This window comes from Danio rerio, chromosome 21 (assembly GCF_052040795.2).
Source record: "Danio rerio strain M-AB ecotype USA chromosome 21, GRCz13ab, whole genome shotgun sequence".
NCBI classification, from domain to species: Eukaryota; Metazoa; Chordata; class Actinopteri; order Cypriniformes; family Danionidae; genus Danio; species Danio rerio.
Window position 1 is genome coordinate 45,858,526 of NC_141041.1, and position 18,430 is coordinate 45,876,955.

The 18,430-nt window shown below is 37.2% G+C and overlaps 2 protein-coding genes across 3 annotated transcripts in view; both read right to left on the bottom strand.

Annotated features, from left to right (window-relative positions):
* The window catches only part of grxcr2 (glutaredoxin and cysteine rich domain containing 2), a 23,342-nt gene extending 13,428 nt beyond the window's left edge, over positions 1-9,914 (bottom strand). Inside the window, exons 1-2 of one of the 2 annotated variants that reach the window (XR_015520766.1) lie at positions 9,378-9,826; positions 3,624-3,833 (exon numbers count right to left, since the gene is read on the bottom strand). Coding sequence is in view for 1 of the 2 variants with exons in the window: in XM_087301962.1 (XP_087158088.1) it covers positions 3,624-3,833; positions 9,378-9,701 (534 nt within the window). In the remaining variant the exon portion in view is untranslated. Of the gene's footprint in view, positions 1-3,623; positions 3,834-9,377 lie in introns of both variants that reach the window. The other variant, XM_087301962.1, reaches the window with a different exon arrangement.
* Positions 1-18,430, bottom strand: part of pcyt1bb (phosphate cytidylyltransferase 1B, choline b) — a 658,357-nt gene that overhangs the window by 378,142 nt on the left and 261,785 nt on the right. The window lies entirely within an intron of this gene.

The window sequence follows — 18,430 nt, forward strand, 5'->3', positions numbered from 1 at the left end:
AGCATTAACTGTACATTAATAAACGTTAGTAAGCAGTTTATAACTGCAGCTACAAATGCTGTATTCTTGACTTACAACCACATTTATAATGTGCTTAATAATTGTATTTTCATACTTTGTTAATAATTTATTTTTCATTACTAAATTAAGTATTGCATTATTTACAAACCATTTGTATTTAAGAGTAGATGGAGGTTTTTACGATCATTCAGAATGAGTTAGTAAACGATTAATAAACTACCGAAATCAAGGTTTATATATCTCATTTTTCAGGCATATATTAATGGTTACTATGTATGTTAATAAATGCTTTATTAACTCAACTCAATGCAAGTTGTGTGACCTAATCTAAAGTAAGGACTATTCATGCTTCATAAATCCCTTATAAATGATAATTAAAGGCTCGGTATCAAATGAACAAAAATCATCGCAATCTTATCTAAAAAGTAAAATTACTGTAAATATTAAACATTGCTGAATAACAGGAGTGTCAAAATACAACATAAAATTGTATAAAACAACAACAATACAATAATTTAACAATATAAAAAGATGCAATGTTTAAACTGTACAGTGATATTATTTTAAATAAGGTTGCACAGATTTACTTTTCATTTGATACAGTTTGATTTGTGTATCTTCAAATGAATAGAAATGAATAATGTTGTTTATTTCCTTTAATTTACTTTTATTTTTACTTTTATTTACTTTAATTTCCTTTTTAGAATTTTCCTTTGTAGAATTTAACTGACTCTTTAATTATCATTTATAAGGGATTTATAAAGCATAATTAGTCCTCACTTTAGATTAGGTCACAAAACTGGATGAAATTGAGTTAATAAAGCATTTATTAATGTATTAGTTAACTATTAATATATGCCTGAATAATAAGACATATAAATGTTGATTTCAATAGTTTTTTTATGATTTACTAACTCATTCTGAATGATCCTAAAAAACCACCAGCTATGCTTAAATAACTGGTTTGTAAATAATGCAATACTTCATTAAGTAATGAAAAATAAATCATTAACAGAGTATGAAGGTACAATTATTAAACACATTATAAATGTGGTTGTAAGTCAAGAATACAGCATTTGTAGCTGCAGTTATAAACTGCTTGCTAACGTTTATTAATGTAGAGTTAATGCTTAACAGATAATGAATTCTCTATTTGCTAATGCTTAATAAATGATTCACACTGTGTAGTTATTTTAAAGTGTTACCGATAAATATTTTACCAAAATAAGAGGCATCACATAAAAAATGCACGTTTATTTAATACTGACCTGAATAAGAGTAAGATATTTTTACATAAAAGTTCAAAAGTTAATTGTGTTGTTACCTGAACCAAGGGTATTTTTAATTATTTAGTCCCCTTTAGTCAACAGTAAGTCAGTTAAACCTTTGCCTCCCAGTTTTTTTAGAATAAAGTCTCAAAAAAATAAAACAAAACACAAAAATTGTTGGTAACAATATGAATAATTTATTAAGCATTAGCAAAAAGTGAATTGATTATTTGTTAAGCATTAACTCTACATTAATAAACGTCAGTTTATAACTGCAGGTACAAATGCTCTATTCTTGACTTATAATCACATTTATAATGTGCTTAATAGAGTTTTCATACTTTGTTTATGATTTATTTTTCATTTCTAAATTAAGTATTGCATCATTTACAAACCATTTGTATTTAAGAGTAGTTGAGGGTTTTTAAGATCATTCAGAATGAGTTAGTAAATAATTAATAAACTATTCAAATTAACAATTATAATTTGTATTATTCTGGTATACAGTAATGTTTACTATGTATGTTAATAAATGCTTTATTAACTCAACTTCATCCAGTTTTGTGACCTAATCTAAAGTGAGGACTTTTTATGCTTTATAAATCCCTTATTGATGATAATTAAAGGCTCAGAATCAAATGAACAATAATCTTTTCAATCTTATCTAAAAAGAAAAATTACTCTAAAGTTTAAACATTGCTGAATAACAGGAGTGTCAACATACAACATCAAACTGGATAAAACAACAACAACAATATAATAATTTAACAATATAATAAGATGCAATGTTTAAACTCTACAGTGATGTTATTTTAGATGAAGTTGCAAAGATTTATTTTTCATTTGAAGTACAGTTTCATTTGTGTATCTTCAAATGAATAGAAATTAATAATGTCCGTTATGTTTTCTATTTAGAATAAAAGTGAGCCTTTAATTATCATTTATAAGTGGTTTATAAAGCATAAATAGTCCTCACTATGGATTAGGTTACAAAACTGGATGAAGCTGAGTTCATAAAGCATTTAATAGTAATATTTAATAGTATATGCCTGAATAATAAGACATATAAATGTTAATTTGAATAGTTTATTAATCATTTACTAACTCATTCTGAATGATCTTAAAAATCCTCAACTATTCTTAAATATAATTGGTTTGTAAATAGTACAATATTTAATTTAGTGATGAAAAATAAATCATTAACAAAGTATGAAAACTCAGCTATTAAGCACATTATAAATGTGCTTATAAGTCAAGAATAGAGCATTTGTAGCTGCAGTTATAAACTGCTCACTAACGTTTATTAATGTAGAGTTAATGCTTAACAAATAACTAATTCACTATTTGCTAATGCTTAATAAATGATTCAGAGTTTGTAGTTATTATAAAGTGTTACCAAATTGTCAACTTCAATAAAAATAGTTTCCAAAAATAGTAACTGTTCATCCTAGATATTTATATTTATAGATATAAATATAAACACTTTCTTTATTTGTAAATGTTTCTGCATGTATAGACATAACTAAAGAGAACTGATATTACAATTTTAGCCTACAAAATATGTTACACTGTAAAAAATGCAGGGTTCCACATAAATTATTCATATTGACCCAACACAAATCGATTAAGATAACAACACTTTTAACAAATTTATGTGGAATGTTGGGCAAAAGGAATGTATTTTTTTAATTATTTTTGACTCTTTTTCTTTTCATCAAACAATTATTTGTATTGGTCATGTAAGGGTCATATATTAACTGAACTTCTACTGTTGTGTTTGAGATGCTGTGCATACTAATTAATATTTTTGCAGAGGTAGATAAATGCTGGTCTAAAATTAAATTCAGCTCTGCGGAAACTTCCTGTCTAAAACAGACACAGAAACGCTTTTATTGTTGTGCAGAGAATTCGTATAGAAAAAGATTACTTACAGTTAAAATCAGAATTATTAGCCCCCCTTTGAATTTTTTTTCTTTTTTAAATCTTTCCCAAATGATGTTTACCAGAGAAAGGAAGTGTTCACAGTATGTCTGATAATATTTTTTCTTCTAGAGAAAGTCTTATTTGTTTTATTTCAGATAAAAGTAGTTTTTAATTTTTTTAAAAGCCATTTTAAGGTCAAAATTATCATTCCCTTCAAGCTATATATTTTTTCGATAGTCTACAGAACAAACCATCGTTATACAATAACTTGCCTAATTACCCTAACCTGCCTAGTTAACCTAATTAACCTAGTTAAGCCTTTAAATGTCACTTTAAGCTGTATAGAAGTGTACTGAAAAATATGTAGTCAAATATTATGCACTGTCATCATGGCAAAGATAAAATCGATACCTTTTGTTCCGTCATTGTGGCGGGTTCATCTGGCTGGGAACATGTTGTTTTATGTCTCCCTTTGCTCCGGGAATCCCGTTTTGGTGAACTTTCTTTTCTGTCCCGGCTGCGATGAGGACTCTTTCCAGATTCTCCCCGTCTGTGAGAAGCTCGAATAATCTTCAGGTTGCTGGTGTAAATGATAATCTTTCCAAAATCTAATACTGGTGCCTATAAAATCAAACACAGATTACCAATAAAATAACTAGTGTAAAATCCAGTGTAAAATGTGACAGATTCTTACAACTATGTAACTACATAGTAAGTAATGTGTAACACTATTGAACAAACATTGCAACTGTAATACATTTTATGCATGTATGTAGCCATGCATTTATTTATTTTACATTACCATTCAAAAAATAATGTATGACTACTTATATGTGTGCATTAAAACAGACTAATATAATTAAATACTACCTTTGTACATTTTTTTACTTTTGATTTTAAAATATTTCAAAAATGCTTCTGCGATTATTGTAAAGAGTAATTAATTTTTAAATCTGTGATTCTTAACTATTGCCTACATAACAGATTTTAGAAAAACTTCCGTTTACTCGAGCATACAACTGTCTCTGAAACTGAGCAGCGGCCCATTTATCTCAAAATTAAAAACTTAAAAATAAGCTGACATGACATATTAATAGTCATCAGTTCATTAGTTAGGAAACATCACACAAAAATATATTCATCAGGTTCTGATGTTGTCTTTTTTTTTTGGTGCACTATGCCTTCTTTCATCTGAGAAATATTGCTAAGTCATGAAGTATGCTATCCATCTCAGATGCAGAAAAGCTAGTCTATGCTTTTATGACCTCTAGGCTGGACTACTGTAATGCTCTGTTTGCTGGCTGCCCAGCATCCTCTATTAACAAACGTCAGCTAGTACAAAATGCAGCTGCCAGAGTTCTAACCAGGTCTAGAAAATATGATCATATCACCCCAATTTTATTCTCCTTACACTGGCTAGCTGTTAAGTTTCGTATTGATTTTAAATATTGCTTCTTACCTATAAAGCTTTAAATAATCTAACTCCTGTTTATCTAAACAACCTTTTATCTCACTACAATCCAACCCGCTCTACAAGATCTCAAAACTCAGGACTTCTTGTAGTACCTCAAACAGCAAAGTCGAGTAAAGGAGGTTGAACCTTCTCATTTATGGCTCCTAAACTCTGCAATAGCCTTCCTGATAATGTCCGAGGCTCAGAAACGCTCTCGCAGTTCAAAACTAGATTAAAGACCTATCTTTTTGGAAAAGCATACACTTAGTGCATCACATAATGGTATAATGCATGAATGTGCTCCATGCATCTTGTTTATATACTGCCACATCTGTCAGTGACCACCTCAGGGTGCTGTAGTGCATCAGGACTCAGAAGGCACTACAGCGTCCCAGAAAGACTACATATCCATACATACCACGCGCATACACCGGAACACATATACTGATCTGTCACCGCATCTGTTCTGTTTTACCGTTGATTATCTGGACTATATATTCCATCATTCCACCGTTGTTTGTCATCGCGTCGTTTGTCTTCCTTGTCTTTCCTGCCGCTGTGTTTCCAGTAAGTCTAGTATTCGAGTTTTGATTCCTGAGCCCTGTCTCTGTTTTATGTTTCTTGTTTTGTTGTTTATTTGTACTTTGAACACCTTGTTTCTCTGTTGATGCGCACTGTAAATAAACTGCACTTGGATCCGCACCTTTTTGTTTCCGTTTCAATCACTCATAACGTGACATACAGTATACGCTATGAACAGCAGCTACGCTAATTATTTTCTTTATTCTCTATTTCCACCTGGGGAGACTCATCCCGAGGCCCCCAGAGACTATGCAGCGCCACTGATTCGATGCAAGACCAGCAGGGAGATGATCCCAAGGCTTCCATAATCCTGGACTAGGCTGTATCCTGAGCAGCTGCTGTGGTGGTCATCATGGAGGAGTGGAGAGCATGAGACTGATTCCTGTGACGCACCAGGGACAGATGAGTCTCACTGACATCCAGCTCCAGCGCCTAGACTGTAGCCCTGCGCAAGACGTTTGGCCATGGGAGAAATGGTCGTGCCCAACTGAGCCTGGTTTCCTATGTATTTTTTAATTCTTCACTTTTGCCAATTGGTTACGTTTTTACCTCGCAGCTGTCGCCACTGGCTTGCATGGTTCGGGATCTGTAGAGCTGCGCATCGATGGATTACTCTTCAGTGTTTGGACTCTCAGTAGTGATTATTAAACCACACTGAACTGAACTAAACTTAACTAAATTTAAAACTGAAAACTGACCCTGTTTCAATTTACTATAATCTTCTATGTGAAGCTGCTTTGATACAATCTACATTGTAAAAGCGCTATACGAATAAAGGTGAATTGTAATGTTGCTGTTTGTGCATGTAAGACCTCCACAAAATGATTCTTTGCCATCTGAAAGAGAAGGCTGTTTCAGACCTGCTAAAAACACCACGATCAAATTGTCCCTTACATACTACACTATATGCAAATAACTATCGATGCAACAGCTTATTTTTCGTTAAAGCTACATAGATGAAAATAGCATCCACAAAAAAAGTGGTAAACTGGACATACTATCATAAATCATATAATATTATTATATTATATATATAAATCGATATATTTTATTGCCAAAGATCATGTGACTAATTTATGCAAACTCTGTACCAGTTGTGTAGGTTGTGAACAAATAAAACCCAAAAATTAACCCATTTTGGTCAAGAGATCCTCAGTGTACAGCATTTAACTTCTGACTTGACATACTGTATAACGCATGAAATAATTTTATTTGTAGAGAAAATTACTGACGTGTCTCACGGGAACCAGAAGTCTGTAGTTCATAACCCCTCGTGACATATGGGTTATTTTTCCAACAGGTTTTGTAAGCTTTGGCCTCTACCCAACATTATGCAGCATGGAAAAGACAGAATTAAAAAAAAAATACAACTGCTCTGACAGTGTTTGTCTGACAGAAGAAAGTCGTGCACACAGAGGATGAGTTTAGGATGAGTAAAATATTGGGTGCATTTCATTTTTGACTAAACTATTTCTTTAAGGACAGTGCGAGTCGATAGAAAAAGGAAACCACTCCGGGAGAAAAGACGGGGAACAGAATTAGGACTGATCCAAATCCGCAGTTTAACCAAGGCTGCATGGTTTTGACAAATGTGAGCCGCTGATAGATTAATTGATAAAGATCCTGTCAGCTTTGATACATGCACAACAAAGGATCGCTGACAGTATTTCAACACCATGTCACAGGTGAGATTTCAATGAAAATGTAAGCTCTAAAGAGCTTTCAATCTTATCTAAGGATCCACATTGTTTGATTATGTTTAAGACCATATACAGTTGAAGTCAGAATTATTAGCCCCCCTTTGATTTTTTTTTCTTTTTAAAATATTTCCCAAACGTTGTTTAACAGAGCAAGGAAATTTTCACATGATGTCTGATAATATTTTTTCTTTTAGAGAAAGTCTTATTTGTTTTATTTCGGCTAGAATAAAAGCAGTTTTTAATTTTTTAAAAGCTATTTAAAGGTCAAAATTATTAGCCCCTTTAAGCTTTATTTTTTTCGATAGTCTACAGAAAAAAACTATTATTATACAATAACTTGCCTAATTACCCTAACCTGCCTAGATAACCTAATTAACCTAGTTAAGCCTTTAAATGTCACTTTAAGCTGTATAGAAGTGTCTTGAAAAATATCTGGTCATATATTATTTACTGTCATCATGACAAAAATAAAATCAATCAGTTATTAGAGATGAGTTATTAAAACTAATATGTTTAGAAATGTGTTAAAAACAGAAATTGGGGAAAAATAAACAGGGGTGCTAATAATTCAACTGTATGTGAATAATGCTCTTTTCTTTACTTTTTTTTCCAGAGTTAAGGCAGTGGAAATGGAAGGGAATCTGAAAACGTTTGCATAGTTGGGATGCAATTCCATGTCTGTGTTTAAAAGCTCTGCTGGAGTGTTGGTCTATTTTTAGATCTGGGAACTATGAATTAGTAACAGTATTGCATAACCACAGACAGGGACAAAACACAATCTGAAATATTTCACTGCATTCACTGAGCCAGAATTAAACTAAAAATAATGAGGGCAGGGTGGCAGGTCGCCTCACAGCAAGAAAATCACTTGTTCGAGTCCCGGCTTTGTCAGTTGGCATTTCTACTACCCAAGCTCATTCTGGAAACGTAGCCCCGCAGACGTTTCTGGAGGCCGCGATTTACGTGGCCGGAGGTACGTAAAGGCCGCGTTTGTTTTTTTCGAGCGAACGCCGCAGGGCGGTGTGGTGCCGCTTCGCCCCTCCTCTTCGCGCTCGCCGGCCGACGGCTCGCCTTCGAGTAGAGGGCTTTCCCAACGCAATCAGTTTGTCCGCCTAGCTCACAGCGTTGCGTCGGCGGAGCGGAGGCCCCGGACGAGGAGGAGGATGAGGAACCGGCCGCGGTGGACGACGACCGGGATCGAGTCCGGAGAACAGCAGGTTCCGGAAATCCTGAGATGCGCCCGCCCGAGACGTGACGCGAAAAAGCGCGCACAGCGGCCTCTCGCGGATCCGCGAAAACAAAAAAACGCTCGAATACGTACCTCCCGGGACGTAAAACGCGGTCCGCAGAAACGTCCGCGGGGCTACGTTTCCACAATGAGCCCGGGTTGCATTTCTAACACAATCTCACGGCAATTCATAACTTTTTGATTTAGTGGCTAATTCGTATGAATTCGTATGATCTAATTCATACAATTTAGTATGATTTGCTCATCCCCCAATGACGGTTGGGTTTAGGGGTGGGGTTAGGTGCCACGCCTCCTTTTTAAAATCGTACCATTTCGTACGACTGAACTTGTACGAATTAGCCACTAAACTAGCAAAACGTAAAATACTTACGTTTTCTCGTGAGATCAGGCTGGCATTTCTGTGTGGAGTTTGCATGTTCTCTCCATGTTTACATGGGTTTTTCCCACAGTCCAACGATATGCAGTATAGGTCAACTGGATGAACTAAAATGGGCCTATAACAAATTTTGCCAATAAGTTTTGCCTATAACAAATGATCATTTGCAAAACTTCACCTTCATTATGAATGTATCATGTACCATTGCAAAGTGTATGGAATGTTACATGTATATGAAGTAAATGATGATACAGTAAAAAAAAATAAAATAAGCTATTTTCACTAAAATGTGAATAATATTAGAAAATAATTAATAGATTTTAGTTTTGCGTGTTTCACATGTCTTACGTGTTTCAGTTTTTAGTTTGACGATCGGGTTGTCGTGGTCCTAAACTTCAACCACCTCCCATTTCACAATGCACCGGCCCCTTACAGCTCCCCCTGCAGGTGGTGGGCCTGCAGGAGGATGGTCCCTTGTCACTCTTTCGGGCTAAGCCCAGCTGGAGTTTATCCAATTACCCACGCGTTCCGAGTCTAGTGTGAACACAGCGTTAAACACTGCATGGAAAGTAATTTTCAAAAACCCATAAAATGAGCTTTTTAACATGCTGGAGCCAGGTCTAAACAATTAAAAAGGTCCCCATTACACCAGAGGAAAACATGCATTTGTATATTTTAACTTACTGGTATTATTTGTATTATTTTACCAAAAACAGAGCGGTGTGAACATTTCAGTATGGGTTGCCTTTTTAATGCATTTTTGAAAAGTGTCACTAAGCAGTTCAAAGCACAAATGTGTTCTTACTTTATTATCCCCTCCTGGGATGTCTCCACAGGCCAGAGAATTGCATCCTGTCACTCCTCGATAGACATTTATCCTCTGGGCAATCAGGCCTGTCTGAGGGTACAAACTCTGGTCCTGCATATCTTCTAAGTCACAAAACTGTCCCATCTCCATCTTGGTGTGGATGAAGCTGTGAGGATACTGCTCCTCTGGACTGTCCAGTTCCTGTCCATCTTCATACACATGCTTCAAGACCCGACCACTGTACGATGAGGCCAGCTTAAATCTTACCTTCCTTGGCTTGTCTTCGATCAAGGTGCCTGGTTGCCTTTGGAGCTCCTCCATGGTCTCTCTCAGGTGAAATTACTACTGGTCTTGAAAAGAACAGGAGGAAAAACTGGGAAAGAAAAGTCGTGAGGTGAGACTAGGGGAGTCCAGATGCTTTCTATAGCCCTGATGAATAATTGAGCAAGAGATCTTGTGCACAACCGTTGAAAACGGAGACCTTGCAGTTTCATCAAATAATGATGGTTAAAGCAGAGAAGCAAGTGTGTCTCTAAAGCTTAAGTATCACATGCAATGAATTTAAGAAACCTCTATATTACACTGCGAAATTGAAATAATAAATTTGCATAACACTTTATTTTGATTATTTATTTTGAGTATTAATAGACTGTCTGCTTAATATCTGTTGATACTTCTCCTTCAACAGACATTTAACTGACTATAAGAAACTTTGCAAGTACATTTCAACTTACACTAACCCTAACCTAACCCTAACAGTCTACTTATAATCTAATAGGAATTAGATGACATGTAGATGCAATGTACAAATTCACCAAAATAAAGTGTGACTCAAATATGTCCTTATTTAGAGTTTTTCTCTTTCAGTCCAACTACCTAAAAAGTGAGTTATAAAAGTACAGAAGCATTTCCTAGACAAGCAAAAACTAGTCAAAAATAAAAGAGTGAAGATCTGCCAATACACTCTTAGAAATAAAATACCAAAATAGCATCTTAAAAGTACACTTGTGCACCTCATAGTGCCCTAAATGTACAAAAGTGTAACACTTCAAAGTATCACTGCGCACCTGTACGATATAAATAGAAGCCCACTCCAGTGACCTTTAACTTTATGTTTGGATCTCTATATTTTGTAATAGTGTAGGGCAAGCAAAATGTTCTTATTTCAAACTGAAAAACAATTTTTTTTCAATGCCCTCAGTTATATCCGCGTCTAGGGCGATAGAATAGAGAGGGTGGCGTCCCCGACACTACCCTCACCACCCGCACCCTCAGTAATATCCGCGACTAATAGAGAGGGCGGTGTCCATGACACTATCCTCACGGCCCGAGCCCTCAGTTCGCGTCTAGGGAGGCAGGATAGAGAGGGCGGCGCCTGCGACACCACCCTCACCACCCGCGCCCTCAGTTATATCCGCGTCTAGGGCGATAGAATAGAAAGGGCGGCGTCCCCGGCACTACCCTCACCACCCGCGCCCTCAGTTATATCCGCGTCTAGGGCGATAGAATAGAGAGGGCGGCGTCCCCGACACTACCCTCACCACCCGCACCCTCAGTTATATCTGCGTCTAGGGCGATAGAATAGAGAGGGCGGCGTCCCCGGCACTACCCTCACCACCCGCGCCCTCAGTTATATCCGCGTCTTGGGCGGCAGAATAGAGAGGGTTGGGGTTGAGGGCGGCGTGACCGTCCTTTGCCTTGAGCGGCAGTTCAACTTGCTCCGGCCCAGGTCGCAAAAGTAGGCCCTACACCATACTAATGAATTATTATTATACATATATTATAATAATATAATATGTTGCAATTTTAATGAGCTTATCTCAGCACACTGGACATATTTGCATGGTATTGTTTTAAATATAAAGATGCTATTTGCAAGTTAAGCATGCAGTGTATAAAACAGTGGAAATACCTGAGATCAGCTAGAAGGGAGCCATTTCACTTGACAGTATCTAACATATGGCTCACATTAACCCGTGTGCCTTCTAACATCTATCTTGCAGCTACCTTCCTATTTGACGGTTATTGCATTCTAGTCCACTGCCAAGAAAGTTAGCTTCTCTTCCCTTCCTATGTTCATATCTGCTATCATATGAAATCATTCGAGTGATAAATTATTCTGTGTACGTCTCAGTAACAGACTTATTGGAGGTGTCAAGTCTCCAACTAGGCTGTACTAAATGATTATTAATCTATAGTTGAAGTCAGAATTTTTAGCCCCCCTGTTTATTTTTTTCCTCAATTTCTGTTTAATGGAGAGATTTTTACAGCACATTTCTAAACATAATAGTTTTAATAACTCATTTCTAATAACTGATTTATTTTATCTTTGCCATGATGACAGCAAATAATATTTGACTAGATATTTTTCAAGACACTTCTATACAGCTTAAAGTGACATTTAAAGGCTTAACAAGGTTAATTAGGTTAACGGTATAACGATGGTTTGTTCTGTAGACTATCGAAACAAAAATAGCTTAAAGGGGCTAATAATTTTTTCCTTAAATTGTTTTTTTTTTATTATTATTAAAACTGTATTTATTCTACCCGAAATAAAACAAATAAGACTTTCTCCAGAAGAAAACATATGATCAGACATACTGTGAAAATGTCCTTGCTCTGTTAAACATCATTTGGGAAATATTTAAAAAAGAAAAAAAATCAAAGGGGGGCTAATAAGTCTGACTTTAACTGTACATGCATACATGCAGTTGCCAGTGGAGAATTAATTTTTTTTCTCCAGTGTACCTCAATTGGAACATACTATTTTCTGAGTGCTGTAGACGTTGTCTTGATGCATTTGATGATATGCCATCAGTTTCTTATTTTCCAGATGCTTATAGAAGTGCATGCTGCTGGGAAAAAGTATGTGACGGCATAACCATTCCATTTCACTTCCTAATCTGCAATTGCCTTTCTGGATATCACACTAACTTACCCCCCCCCCCCCCCCCCAAAAAAAACAAAAAAAAAGTACTAATACTTTCCTTCTTAGACTTTACAGACCTGAAACTTGCCTATAGCACTTATTCATTGTTGCTCTTATAGTTGTGTACGTTGCTTCCTTGTCCTCATTTGTAAGTCGCTTTGGATAAAAGCGTCTGCTAAATGACTAAATGTAAATGTAAATTTTAGGAAAGACTTATTTATTCTCTATGGAAGCAAGAGTAACTGGTATTGATAGTTTTTTAGTCATTTTTATTTTCATCTGTATGCAGAACCCATAACCTTGTTGAGATTAACCTGATGAACTCGAATAATCCAAAGAAAAGCCAGTAGTTCTGAAAAACTTCAGCACGGCTTGTTTGCGGATGTTACTTGGTTTTACGCTGTGTATGTATGTAATGAAATTTAGACATTTTAATTGGGAATTAACTGGCAAATAGGGTGACGCAGTGGCGCAGTAGGTAGGGTTGTCGCCTCACTGTGAGAAGATTGCTGGTTCAAGCCTCGGCTGGGTCAGTTGGCATTTCTGTGTGGAGTTTGCATGTTCTTCCTGTGTTGCTGTGGGTTTCCTCCGGGTGCTCCGGTTTCCACCACAAGACCAAAAACATGTGCTTTAGGTGAATTGGGTAAGCTAAAATTGGCCGAGGTGTATGTTTGTGAATGAGTGTGTGTATGGGTGTTTCTCAGTGATGGGTTGCAGCTGGAAGGGCATCCGCTGCTTAAAACATATGCTGGATAAATTGGCGGTTCATTTCGCTGTGATGATCCCAGATTTATAAAGAGACTAAGCCAAAAAGAAAATAAATAAATTAACAATTTCCCCAAGGTACTACTGTAATACAAGCCTCAAAACACATTGACTTACTTTAGCCCCTTTCACACAGTGATACCGGTAAATATATGGAAAATTTCCGCAACGACTTTACCGGTAATTTCAAAAAAGTGCTGTTCACACAGGCGAGGACGTTACGGAAATTTTCCGGAAAAGAGCATTCACACATCCACTCCAAAATAGCGGTAAATTCTGACATCATTAACCAGAAATGAGCTCTAAACTGCTGCGCTTGTATTTGTAAACATTTTACTACATCACTAACTCTGTGAATGGATCAGTATTGTGAACAACTTCGATGAAAACATATAGAGAAACACTTTCGCATGTCGAGATGTACATGATGTGTGTGTGTGCTGGCGCTCACAAGCTGTTTCATGGGCACACGCACATCTTGAAGGTAAACAAACAACGGCTTATCATAAGCATCTTATCGATAATTAATTACACGGTTGGCATTAAGATTAACATATAAACATTATCTGGCTAATTTCTAGCAGCTAAAAGTGTCTGGAAAAATATTCAAAGGCTATTATTCTCATAAACCGCGCGGACGTAAATGCGTATGACTGTTCTGATTGGCTAAAGCAGACGTCTAACGTCAGCACGTTCTAGATGTGCACGCGCTCTTTCCGGCAATCTTCCTTTTGCGTTTACACAGCGCAGCATTCCAGCAAATTACCGGTAATCTCACGGCTTCTCTTTCTGGAAAATAGCCAGAACGAATTTACCGGTATTTTCAAAAAGGCCCTGTTCACACATACAGACCTTTCCGGAAAATTGCCGGTAATTTTCTGGAAAGGTGTGTATGTGTGAAAGGGGCTTTTGTTTTAAATGATCAAAGCTAACCTGTCTGAAATCTACATTTTGTATATAGGACATACAAATTCATGAAGCTATGAAATAAATAGCAAAGTCATGCCACTTTCTGCTGTAAATGCAATATATAAGGGAGTTGAGCAAGCAGTGTGAAGTTTATCTTCATGGAGGGCCATTGTCCTACAGGGGTTTGTGTACACTAATTAAACATACCTCAACAATCAAATCAATTAATGCAGCACAACGTGTAAATTTCAGACAGATGTGTTGGAACAAAACATCATACCGTATATCCAAACCTCTATTTCTTTTTTTTTTTTTTTTGCAATCATTTCATTGAGGTAAAGGAATCTTTCCTCCCTTTTCCTGTCTCTCATCTTCTCTTTCTCATGGCTGTCTTGCCGCCATTTTTCTTCTCTTTCTCTGGCTTCTGTTTCCCGTCAGTCCTCTCTTGCCTTTCTCGTTCTCTTTGGTCTTCTTTCACTAAGATTTCTCCATCTCCTTTCCTCCCTCTCTGATGCTCTCCCCAAGTTTCTTTCCCCCATCTCACCAAGAAGGTCCTTCATATTGGAGGATTTTTTCAAGGCACTCGGTGTGGGCTGGCTGAGGATAAAGAGGCTACAGCAACATCCGGGCCAGATGAGGCACCCAGGGCAACTAAGGGGAGTGATTGAGGGTCTGCCCTCAGTTGCCTCATCCATAGCAGTGTACCACTTCCAGGATGCTGCTGTGGGCTCTCCATCCTCCATCCACGCTCACACCAGTCTAAGGACATTTGAGATACAACTAAATTTCTCAAACATAAAAGCATTCATTCAGAGATTAGACAACTTTATTAGAGCTTAACGAATTTTTTGGTTTTAGGTTTTCCCTAACTTCTTTCCACCAGGTCCTACTCCATCACTAAAGTTCTGCAGCAAATGCCGACATTGTTGCTGTACCACCTACTGTTCTCTTAAAATATTATAAATAAAATAAACTGCTGCAAACATTTTAAAAAGTTCTATAGTGCAGGGGTTCTTAACCTTTTTCAATTGAGGCCCACCCTTTTCTCCGGAAATTCTTTGAAGGCCCAAACTGATTTTCTAGAGAAAAAGCTTATTTTAAAACTTTATTTATAAGCAAAACATTTCTTTTGCCTTCTATTATTCCCTTATTTATATATATATATATATATATATATATATATATATATATATATATATATATATATATATATATATATATATATATATACAGTGTGTGTGTGTGTGTGTGTGTGTGTGTGTATATATAGCTACCACTGAATACATATGGGTGACGCAGTGGCGCAGTAGGTAGTGCTGTCGCCTGGTTTGAACCTCGTCTGGGTCAGTCGGCATTTCTGTGTGGAGTTTGCATGTTCTCCCTGCATTCGTGTGGGTTTCCTCCAAGGTGCTTTGGTTTCCCTCAAATCCAAAGACATGCGGTACAGGTGAATTGGGTAGGCTAAATTGTCTGTAGTGTATGAGTGTGAATGAGTGTGTAGGGATGTTTCCCAGAGATGGGTTGCAGCTGGAACGGCATCCGCTGCGTAGAACATGTGCTGAATAAGTTGGCGGTTCGTCGCAAGCCCGGATTAAGCTGAAAAGAAAATGAATGAATGAATGAATTTATGGCAGTCATGCACATTTTGATAGCTACAGTATCAGTGATATGATGCATGGCAAAAGTTGCAGACACCTTTACCAATATCAAAATCCTTTTTTGATGCAAAATTTAATTAAGCAGCAAGTTATGCCTAATGTGTCATGATTAATAGGCCTAAAGAAAATCCGCTGGTAAATTGGTAAATACTTTTGACACATAAAAGAGTAAAGCCTGAAGCCTACAACAAAAGTGAAAAGTTATTGCATATCATATTTAATACTCCATTTACGATGAATGTTGTACCAATTTTGTTGGTTTCACGTAGAACCAAATAAACCAGAGATCAGTTATCAAGATTACAAGATCTATGATTTGCCAAATCATCTTAGACAATTCTTAGACAATTTAAGCGAGGTACGAAGAAAAGACCCCAGGGATCTATTCGGGGCTTTGTTAGTGATCAACAGAATTTCAAATGTTAACCAAATCAAGTTACCATGACAATCGTAATAGTAAGAACTGTAATTGCATCATTTGAAACCATAATAATAATAATAATTCATTTTCTTTTCGGCTTAGTCCCTTTATTAATCCGGGGTCACCACAACAGAATGAATCGCCAACTTATCCAGCAATACACCTGTACCGCATGTCTTTGGACTGTGGGGGAAACCGGAGCACCCGGAGGAAACCTACGCAAACACAGGGAGTACATGCAAACTCTACACAGAAACACCAACTGACCCAGCCGAGGCTCGAAGAAGCGGCCTTCTTGCTGTGAGGCGACAACACTACCTACTGCGCCACTGTTTTGCCATAATAATAATAATTTACAATAATCAAGCACTGATGTCATAAATGCATAAATTTGTTTTTCTGCATTAAACATCGTGAAAACTTTGGTGAACTATTGTTCTATGTTTATGCTTTAGTATTCACTGAAAATAGTTTCAACTCTTATTTGGGTTAAATATGGACCAAATATGGAGAAAGACATGTCATTCATTGGGCGGCGCAGTGGGTAGCACGTTCGCCTCACAGCAAGTAGGTTGATGGGTCGCTGGTTCGATCCTCGGCTCAGTTGGCGTTTCTGTGTGGAGTTTGCATGTTCTCCCTGCGTTTGTGTGGGTTTCCTCCGGGTGCTCCGGTTTCCCCCACAGTCCAAAGACATGCGGTACAGGTGAATTGTGTAGGCTAAATTGTCTGTAGTGAGTGTGTGTGTGTGTGGATGTTTCCCAGAGATGGGTTGCGGCTGGAAGGGCATCCGCTGCGTAAAAACCTGGATACTTGGATAAGTTGGCAGTTCATTCCACCGTGGCGACCCCAGATTAATAAAGGGACTAAGCCAACAAGTGAATGAATGTCGTTCATTCATTTTTTTTTCGTCTCAGTCCCATTAAAAATCTGGGGTCACCACGGCAGAATGAACCGCCGAGAAACACATGTGATTGGAAATATAAATTAAAACATTTAACCATCGATTAGGTTTATCCATATTACCCAACATTGGGTTAAAACAATCCAGTATTTAGATTTTTTTTTTTTTTTTTTGAGTTTCGAGTGTAAAAATGCTGTGAAAGTTATTAATTATAGGTGACTGTAGGCCAGAAAGAATATTTGCTCGTAGTAAGGAAACCCTTGCTTTGCAGTAGGGCATCTAACCAGCAGAGTCATGCCTTAAGTCTTGCTGTTTGTTAGACTAGTAAAAATGTGATGAAGCAATATGATTTTGAATTTGGCCTCTGATTGCATTTAAGGTTTAACCTTGCACTGCAGAGGTGTGTAATTTTACATCTTTCTCACCCTGTGAACCTGCTGTAGCCAGCATCCCTGCCAACTGGTTCAGACTGCTATGCTTAATAAAAGCACAGGTGTCGCCTACACACTTAGAGCTCATTGGTTGTTATCCATGTTGTAGAGATATCCTGCTGTGCTGGGCCTGGAAAGGCTAAAGTTGGAGACTGCAATGGGGAGAAAAGCACATTTATGCTCTGGCAAGGACTCGTGCATCACGCTGAATTATTCACAAGCGTCTGGCTAACACAGATGGAAAGGGTTTTGCAGAAAAGTGCTTTGGACGATACAGATGAAGGGCTTGACTGGCAGCAGGATGTTAGAGTTAAGCGCTGCTCTGAGACCCTGGGACCTCCTCGTACTGGACTATGATGAAGGTCACTAGGGGGCTATCATTTTGACTGTTTTTGTTACCATTAATGCTTACAGAGAGTCCATGAGAAAATTGTGAAATATTTAGACCTAGAAGGAAAACATTCAGAAGACTGACAGAAAGGTTGACCTGTCTATCTGAGAAAACAAACTTGCAAACAAAAATTACACTTACAGTTACAGAAACAGAAATACCATTGGTACCCTTTTGGCAGTGGAAACGCAAGCCTGATAAAGGTGACCCGTACTGATCCGTACCTTACTGTACTAGTCAGTGGAAATGGGTCATAAATGCATTTAAAAAAACTTTGAGAACATTTTAGCCGCAATGTACCGTAGTAGCACCCAGACAACCACTAAAAACACCTTCACATTGACATTCATATTAAGCTGAACTGACTTAGTTTTGAACTAAAACTACACTAGTCCCTGCCTCAAACGTCATCCCAAGCACCACCCACGGACCTTTGGGTAAATGTCTGATGCATATGACACTTTAGCAATCCATCCTCCATCATCATTTTTGGTTTTAGTATCCAGAATTTTAGATTGGTTTCAGTGTACAGGATTTCCTGGAGTCAATTGTTGGTTGGTTGGCTGGTTTTAGATGGTTGACCAGCCTGGTTTTAGAAGGGTTTTAGCCATTTACAGGCTGGTTTCCAGCTATTTCCAGCCTGGT